Source organism: Bombus vosnesenskii, unplaced genomic scaffold, assembly GCF_011952255.1.
Source record: "Bombus vosnesenskii isolate JDL3184/JDL3185 unplaced genomic scaffold, Bvos_JDL3184-5_v1.1 scf7180000013304, whole genome shotgun sequence".
In the NCBI taxonomy this organism is placed as follows: Eukaryota; Metazoa; Arthropoda; class Insecta; order Hymenoptera; family Apidae; genus Bombus; species Bombus vosnesenskii.
In genome coordinates this window covers 2,947,329-2,960,942 of record NW_022882953.1, presented here as the reverse complement: position 1 = coordinate 2,960,942, position 13,614 = coordinate 2,947,329, and the positions used below count along the sequence as shown (strand labels likewise).

Here is a 13,614-nt window from a genome sequence, read left to right as displayed (position 1 = left end):
TGGGATGGGTTGGCTCGAAATTATCCCCACCAAGACCGACCATGGTGTAACCGCGCGTCGTGGACTTCGTTAATACCGGTAGTGGCTCGGCCCCTTGCTCGGCACACGGAATTAACACGGCGAAGTGTATTTATGGATCCGGCCCCAGCCAGGTAACCCGAGAAAGACCCTTGTGTGTGCCAGAGTCTTGCTTCTTCCCCCTATTCTGCCCTATTCTTTTCGTGCTTCCCTTCTCTGACCGAGAAGCTCAGCCAGTGGTCGTCGGTCGATTTCTTCTTTTTTCCACGAAGGAGGATTAATTAATGAGCCTGATCCAAAGCATTACCCGCTTTACAGACCCGGTCCGTGGCCTTCGAACCGACATGCACTGGCGTGGGAATGTCCTTGGCAATTTCAATTTCGTTAATTATCGCAAAACTCGCTTTTATTTGATATAACGATCCGGTTTCTGCCGGCAAAACACCGTATTTGGTATTGCCAATAACTTCGTCATTAAATCACTACCGTCGTTCTGTCTGCGTGTGTACACTTTTGCTCGTACACTCTTCTCCTCTTCCTTTCTTTTTCTTCTTTTCCTCTTTTTTTTTTCTCTCACGTAAGGCTACGATCGTAAGGTTGGAAAGCGCGACGTTTTATCTTTCGCCACCGTGAACTTCTTTCTCGCGTATCTCGCACGTATCCAGCAGCTTTTGTTCATAACCCAGGGCGACTTTTATTCCAAGCGTAGAGTGTATCTTATTTGTCTTTTCGTCATTCGCTTTGGTTGGCAAATAAATCCTTACGTGACACGTTTAAAAAAAGCTTTCTACCCAACGATTTCGAGACCAGTCTTCATCGTCACCGTGGTCGTCGTGGTCGTGGTCGTGGTCGTGGTCGTTTCTCTATGTTGCATTTTGCCGCGTCGAAGAGTTATTGTCACGGATACGGTAATCAAATAACCGTCACCCCTGCACTCCACGCCATTGGCCCATATCCGCGCCGCACGGGACGTGATACACGTGTAGTCACGGCGTGTAACGCGTGCTCGAATATAGTGTTCTCGGTGTGCAACAGTGCGTTCGCCAAGTTGTGCTCGCCGAGTTGCGCTCGCCGAGTGCCGTATAATGCACATTTGTAAAGTTACACGGGCTTAACATAGCGGCTAGGTATTTTTCAACTCGGGACCGGGACAGAGTTCCTTAATTGAAACCTTTTGTCGGGGAAATAAAGTGTATCCTTGTTCGCCATTGTAGATTAACAAAAAGAGCGGAAAACAAAAAGCGAGAAGAAGGAACGAAAGAGGGGAAAAAAAAAAAGAAAGAAAAAGGGAAATATTCGTGAGAGGAGGTACGGGCATGTGGACGAAGGAAGAGTGGGTGTGCGGAGGGGGAGAGAAATTACGCCGCAATTTCAGTTCTAACAATACGGAGAAAGAGAAATTACGGTATAAATGGCGGAGTAAGACGTGGTGTTATTAAGAACGACACGTGGGGTAGGGGTTCATTATTCCAGCGGGAATGGCAGCGAAAATTTTGCACGGCTCACTTAGCTTATTACTCGTTATTATCCACCGTCGCGGAAAGGTACACACGAAATAAAAGCCTCCGTTACGATTCGCGGTGTATCGCCTTTGTAATTTTACGGTTTCGCCGTGTCTCGTTCTTGAGAGAGAAGAGCACAGAAAAAACGAGAAAGAGAGAACACATTTTAAAACTAATTTCTGTCTATGCTAGCAAGTACGATTCCTTTGTAATAATATGTATAGGCACGACCAAAGGAGGAAAGAACTAGAAGAAGAAGGATAAAAGAAATAGAAAAAGAAAAATGGTGCGATCCGCGACGAGCGTAAAATCCACGGGCGTGTCCGGAAAATTCCTTTCCGAGCTGCTCCCCTTGCGGAAAACACTGTTTTCACACGTCGAACGGAAGTCAAGGTGCTCGGCCGGGAAAACGAATGGGCAGGTCATGGCGTTTATAAGCGCGCACTCGAGGAAAAAGGGAAACCGACGTCACGGGCTACGAGACTACGTACAACTTACGGCGAGGACAACGATCACAACGACGATCACGGGTGCCGACTTTGTGTGCGAAGAGGCACGGCCTCGGCAACGTAGGGAATTTCGTCATGGTCGTCACGGTTAGCGTGAGGAAACGGCTAACAGAATTACACTCGGGGGCCATGGAAGATTTTTAACGGTCGATTTACCGCGTAGCCAACTCCACTACTAGTACCCCTCCTATATACTCTTCACTTCTGTGTCCGCGCGGTCTGACACAGCAGTCAGAAGCAGCAACAGCAACATAGAGAAAACGGCGAGTCTCACCCTTCGGCCAGTTAGCGTCCTTAAACCACCCTTGCTGCTTGGCCCTGGTCCTATCTGGTATTCGCTGTTTCGTCACGCCAGGGGGTCAAAACTGGCCGCAGATGTCAGCTATAAACCTCCCGGTACGGGAACGACCCTGATGCTCAACGACTCTCCTCTCGCCCGCCTTCGCCCCGATGTCGTTTCGCCATTGTATCTCCTGCTGAATACACGCCCTTAAATAAATCCATCTACGGACCCATCTCGGTGAAACCACCCCTAACGCTGTTGCTGTTCCCGCTGCTGCCTTTGCCGCTCCTGTTGCCCAGATTAGGTTCCCGATCTTTGTTCCAAGGGGTTCTCTTCGTGCCCTTCCCCTTTCTCACGTGTATACGCATATGTATACGTACGTACGTTCAGCGAGAAAGGGAGAAACGCATGATTATCTTCGTCAACGTGTAGCCTCGGAACAAAGATGACCTACAAAAAGACCGATGAGGAGATAAGGAAGAGTGCGAAACGGTATTGGCTGGATGTAACGATGCCAGGGGTAATAATGCGGATTGTGGGCGAGACACCAGCCAGATTTATGCATAACGGGACTTTGGTTAGGTACTGGTTATTTTAATCGCTGTGAAGTCAGCTAATTGTGTAATGTACGGGGATCGTTCTGCTGTTCGCGAACTATGTAGATGTATACCTTGGCGAGTAGTGAATTTGTCAGGGAATAGTAAACACTATGTATTCTCTCAGGAGGCAATGCATTAAGTGGTTTAAGTTACGATTACAAATTACAGTGGATATATTTTGTGACAAATAGATCCAGAATTTGTCAGATGATGATTATAACGGATACATATTTTGACGTAGATAATGTTGTTTTGACAAATATCCGCTTTCAAGATGTCCCTCGCGAAACGCTTGCTTGTAGCAAAGATTCTTGCATGCGAGCTGTTAACTTCTGTTCGTAAGCAGTCTACGAGCAGTTTAGGGGGAACTGCACACGAATAATTCTAACCTGCGTAGACTCGTTACATTTTATCTCGCGCATTTTTTATCTTTTCTATTTTATTTCCTCTTTTCATCGGTTTCTTTTCGTTCGATAAATTAGATACCGTGTATACCTCAGGTTTACGATATTTGCCAGCGAAAACGAGGATCGCAGTAAAATCAATAACGCTTATCGCGAAATCGGTGCTCAAAGCTGCACAAGCGGTAGCGTCGAGATATTCGGAACGGTGTTCGTTAAGCGGACCAATGATGTCGTAAGGTTACTTTAATATTAGATCGAGGCTATTTCTCGCTTTGGCCCCAGCTCCTCCTTCTATATTCGCGTAATTAGGAGTGTAATTTCAGTTAATAAGGATACGTTCGTCTGTTAATCGTGAACTAATCCCAATAACCGTTCTCTACCATCGAGTTGCTAATTTTGACACACGGGATTTTCAATGAATTCCCTTGACGGTGCATAAATAGAGCGAAACACGAACGTTATTCATAAATCGGGCTTACCAAGTGTACAAAAGTTTCTGCAATTATATGGTCGAACGTTTGATTGGTCTAGATTCCATGGATTCGTTCAGAGATCATGACGATTTAGAGCAGGTACCTGGCCTTTGGTTTAGGCAGTTGGTGGGCGATTATTAGACTCTTAACACCGGAGAATTGCAATATCGTAGAATGGAATTTTTACGGGGAATAAAAGGACTGCTAATTGCGAGCTTAGTAGGATAATTAAAATCATATCTAAATTATTTCGGTACTTCAATTTCAAATGGGCACGAGTCGCTTTATTACGAGTTACGAGTGCCGACATCAAGGAATTAATGATTCTGCAATCGTTTAAGATCGTTTAAAAAAATTATAAAAGTTATTAGTAGAAGAAAAATCGTGGAGTTTCTTTGGGGAAAGACACACGTTTAGTCGGAAAATCGAATAAAATCGCAATTTTTGGTAATCATATTTATATCTTGAATCTTTGTAAAAAATGTTCGACGTATTGCTCGCAGTGTGCGGATAACCTTCAACCGTGCTTCCAAGACGAGTGAACATCGAACAAAGTGCATAACGCAACCTTCTAAAACTTACACGTGTCTTGAGTCTCGGGTTCATCCCGCGCCCCTGTTCGCAACGAGCCTAAACAACCTGGCGTTGAACGCCTGACGCAGCCACGGGGGACGAAGAATTTAATCGAGATAGCAGTCGATCTTTTTACAAGCGGCTCGATTACCAGAGCGATGGACGCGTATCGTCGACGAGAGCGCGAGAGATCGGCCGCCTGTAAAAACGAAAACGCCGACAACCGTCATATTTCAGCGGGTATCGAATCAACGTCGACGCGTCGTCAAACGCTTTATAGCACGTGCGTGCGTGCACGCGTGTACGTGGAACCATCGTACCTATGTACATACATACACGATACACACACGAGTGTTCGTACAACGCTCGGCACGCCGCCTCTCTTCGTCCCGAAGGCTGTTTCGATCGATCGATCTCGCGAGCGTAACAGCCGTGACACGCTTTGAGATTCCACGATCTTTTACGACGAGGCGCGGCGTATCGTTAACGATCGCTCGTCGACGTTTAATTAGCCGGGGCTCGCGATTACGAGCGCGCTGCATCGCGCAACAGGCCCCGCAGCGCAATTGCGACTGTAACGATCCATGCCCGAGGACCGTAAAAGGCCGGCCAAAGAGAATCGCTTCTTCTTCGTCGTCACAGGCAGCCGCGCGACTGGTTCTCGCGTTCCTTCCACCATGGAACGGATATCTTTTCCCTTCTCTTCCCTATCTGGTCTTGTTGCTCGTCGATAGTCTCGATCCAGGGATCGTACCGGCCAACCCTTTTGCTACGCGCTCGTACGCTCGCTCGTTGCCTCGCCGGATCGGCACGCACGAGGCGAATCAGCGAATTACGACGATTGAAATTCAATTCCGCGCGCGGCCGACCGGCTAATTAGACGCAGTCGCTGTACCCGCGACACGGCCACGACCATGCCGCTCTTCGTACACACATGGACCTGTTCTTGCTTACTTTCTCTTTCTTTTTCCGTCTCTCTCTCTCGCTCTCTCTGTCCTTCTCTCTCTCTCTCTCTCTTTCTCTCTCTACATCGCCACGTGTTGCACCTCGTGCAATTGCGCGTACAGACGTAAATGCTCTTGTCGCTTTGCTCGTTTCTACGCCGCCGCAACGCGCATCCCCGTGATAGGCGATATCCTCTTCCCCTCGTGTGGTAGTTCGTTTGTCTTCGTCTTGCCGCCTACGCGCCTTTCGCTTTATAAGGACCGAGTGCATTAAAGTGAATGAGCGGCGTGTAAAATCTCAGAAACGCGGAGGATCCTCGTTGGTGTTAGATAGCTGTTACATTTCAACCCTCGTAGTTCCCGATTGTTTTATGACTGTCTTAATAGCCCGACCCTCGGAACCACGCTTCGCTATTATCTCTACCTTCAGCGACTTGGTAGGCAACCATGTTGCGATTCGCAGCGGTTCGGTTGCGTGTTTTTGTGAGTCTCCTTGATTCCCTTATGCTGAACTCAAGTACACGTGTGAAATCGGCGAGTTCATCTAAATTTCTTGTCGTACATCGTAGATGAATTCTAAACCAGGGGTTAGGTTCGTGTTTACGATGTAGGAATAGACGATACGATCGACCCTGTTCTTTTAGTTTCGTTAATAAAATTATGGACTTGAGAAATAGAACAAACGTCAAGTCTTAGCTGAACGCTGCTTCAGTCAGCTACCTATCTCTAATTTCAAAAGCAAATCCTTAAAATACGATTGAACCTGAGATTCTAAACATTCAAAGAATCTCCTTAAATTCGCGTTTCCTTTCAAATCCCAACAAGTGTTGTTGTTCGATTCTCAAACCACAACGCTTAGCTAACGCGACTACCGCGTTATATCGCCTATGATATATATGAGACATCTCGGCCAACAGCGTTACGATCGTTGGCCGAACCATCGATTGATTTTACGAACGCGGTTCACAGCTATTGCACGTTGTGCATCATTATTGCGCGTATCTGAATACCGCGAAGCCGATTTGTTCCAGCTGGCTTGCCGGCTTCGACGTATCTCGCGGATTAGAGTATCTCGGTAAACGAGGCAGACTTCATCGCGAGAGATCGTAATCCGCTTTTCCTTCGATCCGTTCCGCCTCTATCGTGCCACCGTGATAGATACTTGGCGAATGATCAGCGAGGCAGGGTACCGGCCGCGCGTAGATATAACGTGAGAGCGCGAAAGATTATAAGCCATGAGCCACGAGCCGCGGGCGGTAAGCGGAGCAGCGCGATTAACGCGATCGAGCGTGCGTGCCGAATAATTACTCATTTGCAGCAGGCCGTGGCTCGTTGTACTAACCGTGTACAGGGCCGGCATGTTCGTATTACGACACGAAAATCTCGAAGCATGCAGACACATCGTGCCCCGACGATCGTTTATCGATCGGCCGGTTTCTCGTTAAATTATGCCATCTCTGTTGCACAAAGACCCTCTCGTTCTCGTCCCGCTCGCGATTCCGTATTATAACGCATGGTTGCGCGCAGACGCGCATGCATGCATAATTAAAAGTTCGTAGCGGACTAGGCACCGATGGTTTTTGCATGCGAGCAACGCGGTCGCGAACCGCGACGTCGATCACGGGAGAAGCGACGATACCCGTGTTGAAAGCCGTATTGGGAATAAAAAAAAAAAAAAAAAGAAAAAACTGTGAGGAAAAAGAGAGGAGAAATTAACGATGGAATATCACGTCGGGTTCTTTCTTTCTATTTTTTTAATTTTCAGTTTTTACGTTCAACCGATCGACCCATTACACAGAAATACAAAAAACACTGAGCTCTGTCGGCGTTTGCACAGCGCGCCATAGAACTGTCGCGCGTGTATTATGTTAATACGTGCCACCCTGCGTTCCCAACGTGCATACGTTGTCAATGCTTTGAGTTAATTTCGGCGACGCGTAATAATTTGCCTCCGGTTACCTCCGGGCCGAATCGTAATCGACGAGAATTACCAGCCACGGCTCCAGTCAAGTTTTCCAAAGGAAATTGTTCGACTCGACGATTTCCTCGCGAGCATAATATATTCGTTAATCTCTCGAGCTACGTATCCATTTACGACTATTTGAATACCATGGAAAGCATTTCTGGCCAATTACACACGGCGGACAGCTCGCCGTCCCCGACAATACTCTTTGGTATCCAGCGTATCATTAGGCGCGCGCGTAATAAGTTCCACGAGTTACGTTACTCGCCATACAAATCGTGTCCCCGTTAGATCCCTCGAATCGTGAGAAGAATACCACGCTTCGCGTTCCTTTTGAATTTAGAGACGGTGCAGGCGAGTGGATTTTGTCCCGCGGACATTTCCCGTACGTTACACCGGTGTGGACTGAATTACACGATGAGGTACGCCGGATGACTCGCGAGCTTGCGGCGAAAATTGACCCGCCGAGTGCTATTGTCCCTTGTCGTCATTAGAAGTCTTTCGCGTTGCGACAGCACTCGCCAGAATTATGATATTTGGAGACAGTTACGCTGCCTCTACAAAATCTGAAATTTTATCAAGTTTATTTTGTACATTCGATTTGACCTATAGCGAAGTATCGATATTTATCAAATTTTGTTTTTATATCGAAATGAAATTAATGAAGCTTTATAGATTTTGTTCAGTTTGATACGATAATATTTTGTATTAGCTTTGAATTTTATTGAATTTATTTTCAATAATCGATTTTATTTATTGGGGAATTTAGTAATCTTTTTACGATCCGATATTCTGCGTACATTTATTTATTAATCGTTTGACGACTGATTCTCTTTCGATATTAAGAAGCAACTGATTTCGTTATTTTATTCACAGGATCATCGATATGACCCATTATGTCATGCGAATACTTCAGTCGTATAAAGCAAAAGGCTCATACTACTCGATAAAATTCTGACGCTGACACACACGGCAAATTCCTACGTGACAAAGTCCGCTGGAGTCATAGTTTAACGATAGTGAAACGAGTACTTAACGAGAATGAGTGAGGAAAACCACCGGAGATTTCTTGGCCATCCACGCCGAAGTCTGAAGGAAATTCGTTTCGCGGCAAGCGAAGGAGTGTGGTAATTAACACTCGTAAGATTGTAATAGCAATTGCGGTGGAACTCGTGAAAAGAAAGGAAGAAAGAATGGCTGCTGCGTGAAACGTTTTCGTGGATTTGCGTTGATGTATTCTGCATAGACGTTGAAAGAAACATTTTGTAATGGGTTAGTCATGACTTTCAGAATTGAAGATTCGTGTCGTATATGTGTGTAGCAGCGTGTAGTGACAAGCGGTGGGCTGGAGAGTCGGAGAACAGTTTTGTTTATTGGCTCTATTAAGAGCCGACCTCACGCTGGCACTAGCAGGGTGGTCAGGATGACATTCATCATGGTGAAAGTGGCGAGAACAATGTCGCAGTATTTTAAGATCGACCGCATGGTGTTTTATGTCGTTCGAAACGTGCGTTTGGAGAGAAATCGACTTTGAATTATCAATTTTTACCAAGTGGAAACAATATCATTTCGCTTTCCTCTTCATGTACAATTACAAATAAACGCCAAAAATAGTAATGGTTTGGCGTATAGCTTCGCGAATATTATACAGATGCGATATTGCGTGCATTAACATTTTATAATCGAGAATCTGCGAAGTTATTTGATTTTATCAGCGCAATAGAAATTTATTTGCATATTACGATTAATGATGGTATCCCGCTGGGGTAGCCATCCACATGTTATTTAGCAATTAGGTTAGAAAAATTTACCAAATGTCCAGCTGGACAAATTGTAAAGTATAAATTAAATAATAATAAAAGAAAATATTAAGGTTAATATTTTTTCTTTGTAAAAGAAACGGGATATCCTCGAGGGTGTCAAATATTATAAAATTCCACTCAGTATAGAATACATACAGAAAAAATAATCAAATCATTATGATCACATAAGAGAATTACAAATTCTGCTTTACAATTTCAAACAATCTCGTCCAGAATTTTGAAATCCTTATAGGATACTAAAAACATAACAATATCTTTTGTTACGTTTCATTTTGAGTATTTCCACTATTATTAAAATTTCAAATGATAATTTCAAAGTGATCGTAATAATTTGATCAGCCGTTGTATACGCGCAACGTACCAACGTATCGATGAATACCATCAACAGTAAGAAAGTAAAAATAATTAGAAACGCGAGAACAAATCGCAGTTCCGTTAACGCGCCAAGGATATCCCCAAGACCAAAGTCCCCTGTCTTGTCCGATTTTTCAATAGCCTCTGTGTCGTGACGTTTAATTGGCAAACAAGCTCGGTAGAGTCCCGACTTTGTTCCTTCCCCCGACTTGTCACGGCTATCATCCCCGTGGGCCTATTCTCCCTGCTTTTTTCCTCGGTTTCCCATCGTACGGTCTATTGTGTTATTATTATCCCGGTGTGCGTCGCAGCTTCGGATCGACAGTGTTATTATTATCCACGAGCGCAGGAGGTCGTTCGTAACTATCGAAGACGGCCGGTGACTTAATAATACTTCGCTACGTTAGCCTAATGGAAGCTGCCGAGCGTGTAAGCCCACTAATTTATCGTCCTTTTTCTCTCGAGCCCCCTCGTTCTTCCTCTTATTGTTCGACCTTACCTTTTTACTCATTTCCTTTCTCTCTGTCTCTCTCCTTTCGTCGTAACAGATCCCTCTGCACGAATACGATCGCCATCTCTTTTTCCACCCTCTTCGCACCTTCACTCTCTCACACACACGTACACACGTACATACGCACGTGTGCTTTTCCCTCTTTTCATTTCCCCCGTTCATCTCGTTTTTCATTCACAGACCGGTCAAACGAACAGGAAGGACGGCCGCACCAGCCGCTACCGGTTCATAAAAGGCGCGTTAAGCAAATAAATAAATTCTACGGTGGCGCGGCTGGCCAATGGCGGTGGTGGTAACGGTGGCGATTCTTCCGTCGATCTTCCAACGAGAGAGCGGGATAACACAGGATGGAAAGGGTCGGTATTTTCCCTAAAGTCGACTTTCATCGGGAATTTATAACGCGGCTGCTGCTTTCCACGTAATCGGATTTACGCGATCCCGGAGAGAATATCCGTCGTCCCCTCGTTCGTTGCCGACGAGGGTGGTTGGATTCTCCTATTCTCACGATTGATCCCGCTTTCGAACCTGTTTACGCCGTGCTGCGTGATAAATTTCGGAGTAATGACGATCAGAGTCGGCTCGAGATAGCCTAGCGGAAAATTACGCTGAAACGAGGAAAGATCGCGTGAGGTGCATAAATCGTGTGAAAAACAGTCGTGCAACTTATTATCGACAGCTATACGTCGCAAAACGAAAATATGAATATGCATTGAAATAGTTTTTCAAAGAAGTAAACATGCAATTATTACCGATCAAAGTACATACGTTTCAACTTTGTTGATAAGTAATCGGCGTTTAATCTTATCGTATGAATATTTGAATAATTTTCTTCTACAATTTTAAATTATTATAGATAATTATTACATATCATGGAGTAGGTAACTAAACATAGAATAATCATAGGTAATTTGTTATGTAAATAATAATTGCTTCGCTCCAAGCGATTGATACTTTATCGATAGAGCGCTTTTATCGTAAACAATGATTTCGTTGAAATTGTATCTTTTAAATTAATCAAGATATTGACATGAATATTTAAGGATATATTAAAGGGCTTGTTATTCGAAATATTTGTATCCCGTGTTTATGTATCGTAATATGATTATTTCACGTAAAATGCCAATTGACGTGCTCTTTCGTTAAACTGTCAATCCTTTAACCTCTTAACCTCCGAATACCAAATACCTGTTTCATTTTTTTTTTAATCCAATTAAAAAACAGAATTAACATACCTGCGAATAAATATTCCCATGTTATATGAACTCATTTCACAAACACGCGATTAACCTTAACGTCCATCAGTTAGATATCAGTTAGTACGTACGTTCAAATTACTTATCTAAAAGATACCTAACAATAACGTAAACAATAGTAATCTCTTTCCATTTGTAATAAATTTGTGCCCAAGGAGAACGCGCTCGATGACTACCATTCTATACATAACATTCGAAAATTTACATCCTCGTATATAGCGCGCAGATATGAAAGCAAATTTACGAGTGCAGAAAATTGATGAGCCGGTACCGTCTATCGGTGTCAAGTCTGGAAGGTTAACGTTCAACAATATGTATGCACCGAACGAAGCGAAGAAACTGCAAAGAAATGGAGGAATTAACGACGGAAATATACCATGACAAAACGATACCAGTGCAAAGGTAAAGGAGTACGCGTGTCAGAGTCCGCGAAGAGATAAGCGCGTTATAAAAACGCTGCTAGTTACTTCGACTTGTCGTCACCGGAATAGATAGAACGTATCGGTAGAACGATGGCCAGCTGCTTCTCGCTTGCTCACCAGCTACGGTACGACGCTAACTACTTAACGCTTTATCGAGCACGACGAAACGGTGACTACTCAGTTTCGAAAGTTTCGAGCACGGCAGGATCCGATAACGATCGTAAAATTTCCGTTCTCCTCGCGACAATGGCAACCCCCTATGGCCACCCTGTCGTCCCTCTTTTCGTCGTTTTTTTTTTTTTTTTTTTTCTTTCTTACAGATGACGAAGACCTCACGCGCCATCTTTGTCTTCCGTGGTAAATGGCGGTGGCCGCGACGGTAGAATAATAACGGAGCCGAGTAGATTGTGTGCGGAATGGCATATAGGCATACACACGGTACACGCATACACTGGCGAGGTAGAAGTCTTTCGAGCGGGCATAATGGCCTCAACACACCTACCTTCGATATCTGCATACAGGGTGCGCCCGCAAGAACGATCGTTCGCCTCCTTCAACGAGCAGCAACGTGGCCAGCGATTCTCCTAGTCCGCCGTGCACCGAGACAATACGCCGTTTATCTTCGATCTGGCCGAGGAAGGAAAGAGTGGTCCTGCTCGTACATCACGCGCCGCTATGGGAGCCGATAAATTACTGTTAGGAAACCTGGTAAACCGGCAACGAGTGTACTCGCTTTTCAGATCGCTATTACGCGAGTAATGCCTCTCTGCCTCTCGCGGTGACAGGGATAAGAGGTGCTCCTTTTGCTGGCCGAACGGTAGAACAGCGGAACGAGAGGACGAAGGAGGGATAAGCGCATTGAAATCTAACCGGGATATGATTATTTCGTTCGACGTGCACGCCGATTGAATCCTAAGAGAACACGGACTACCAAGCTTCCCGCACTTTCCTTCCTTCTGCGATGTTATTCAAGCGGAAACGATTTTACATCCATGTATATCTTTTTAGGAGGGTTCTTCGCTGTGCTGCGGTGGGATATGGAGATGTTTAGAGCGTTGTTTCCGGGCGAAATAGCAAACCAGATGATTTCTCTCTCGTAAAAGCTATAAATTAACGCCACGATGTTATTTGCAAAGCTTGAGTCATAAACCGTGTATATTTAAAAAATTCAATCACTTTTCGAATCGAATAATTCGAGTGCCATGGAAATTGTCCAATTTAATATAAATCATCTTGTTTAGCTTCACTCCAGAAAGAAATTGATTCGTTATTGGGAATTTTGGATTCAGTACAGAGAAAATTATGACAATTGTATATCTGTATCTGTAATATTGTACAACTGTATTGAAACAGTGAAAACGAAAATCTGCACACGAGATAACCTTACGAACCAAGCATAAGGGAATGTAAGTGCCTATGTGCATTCGGTTTGTTCCACGATCTCCGCAAGTTCGAGTCTCTTTGTCCAGCCGGGTCTGATTTAATTTTCCATCGACGGGTAGCCTGGTCAAGGAGCTTTTCGAGTTTTCCACGGGACGTCCCTATTTTTCTCTTCTTTGCTTCCTTCTTTCGTCCGACCGTGTTCGAACGATCGCCCTTGCTGCTCGAGAACGGTTCCAGGGAGTAGCCGAATCGGATGACAGTAAATAACGAGAGGTCCTCGAGAAACTCGAACCACCGAGTTCGAGTGCTCGAGCGTATACGCAATCGACCAACAGAATCGAAATTCGATGCCAGATCGTACACACGCCCCCGTGTTTAGAGTTTAGAGGCTGTTTTCAGGTTGAGCTGGAAGAAAGAGCAGGGTTAAACTCGACAATGAGCCAAGAGGATAACGGACTCTTCTCGAGTTTCCAGAGCGAATCACTGGATTCTCCAAACGTTCCTTCGATGCGTGCAACTGCGACCGATCACGGCACCGAACAAATAGTGAGCGCGTATATATTTTATCAACAACCAGATCCTTTCTCGTGCGGAGGTCTT

General features: G+C 44.9%; 1 protein-coding gene across 1 annotated transcript in view; it reads right to left on the bottom strand.

Moving 5' to 3' along the window:
* The window catches only part of LOC117234404 (protein groucho-like), a 172,069-nt gene extending 159,906 nt beyond the window's left edge, over nt 1–12,163 (bottom strand). Inside the window, exon 1 of the mRNA XM_033495562.1 lies at nt 12,134–12,163. Within this exon, the coding sequence (XP_033351453.1) occupies nt 12,134–12,148 (15 nt within the window). The 5' untranslated portion in view covers nt 12,149–12,163. The remainder of the gene's footprint in view (nt 1–12,133) is intronic.
* Nucleotides 12,164–13,614: the final 1,451 nt, after the last annotated feature.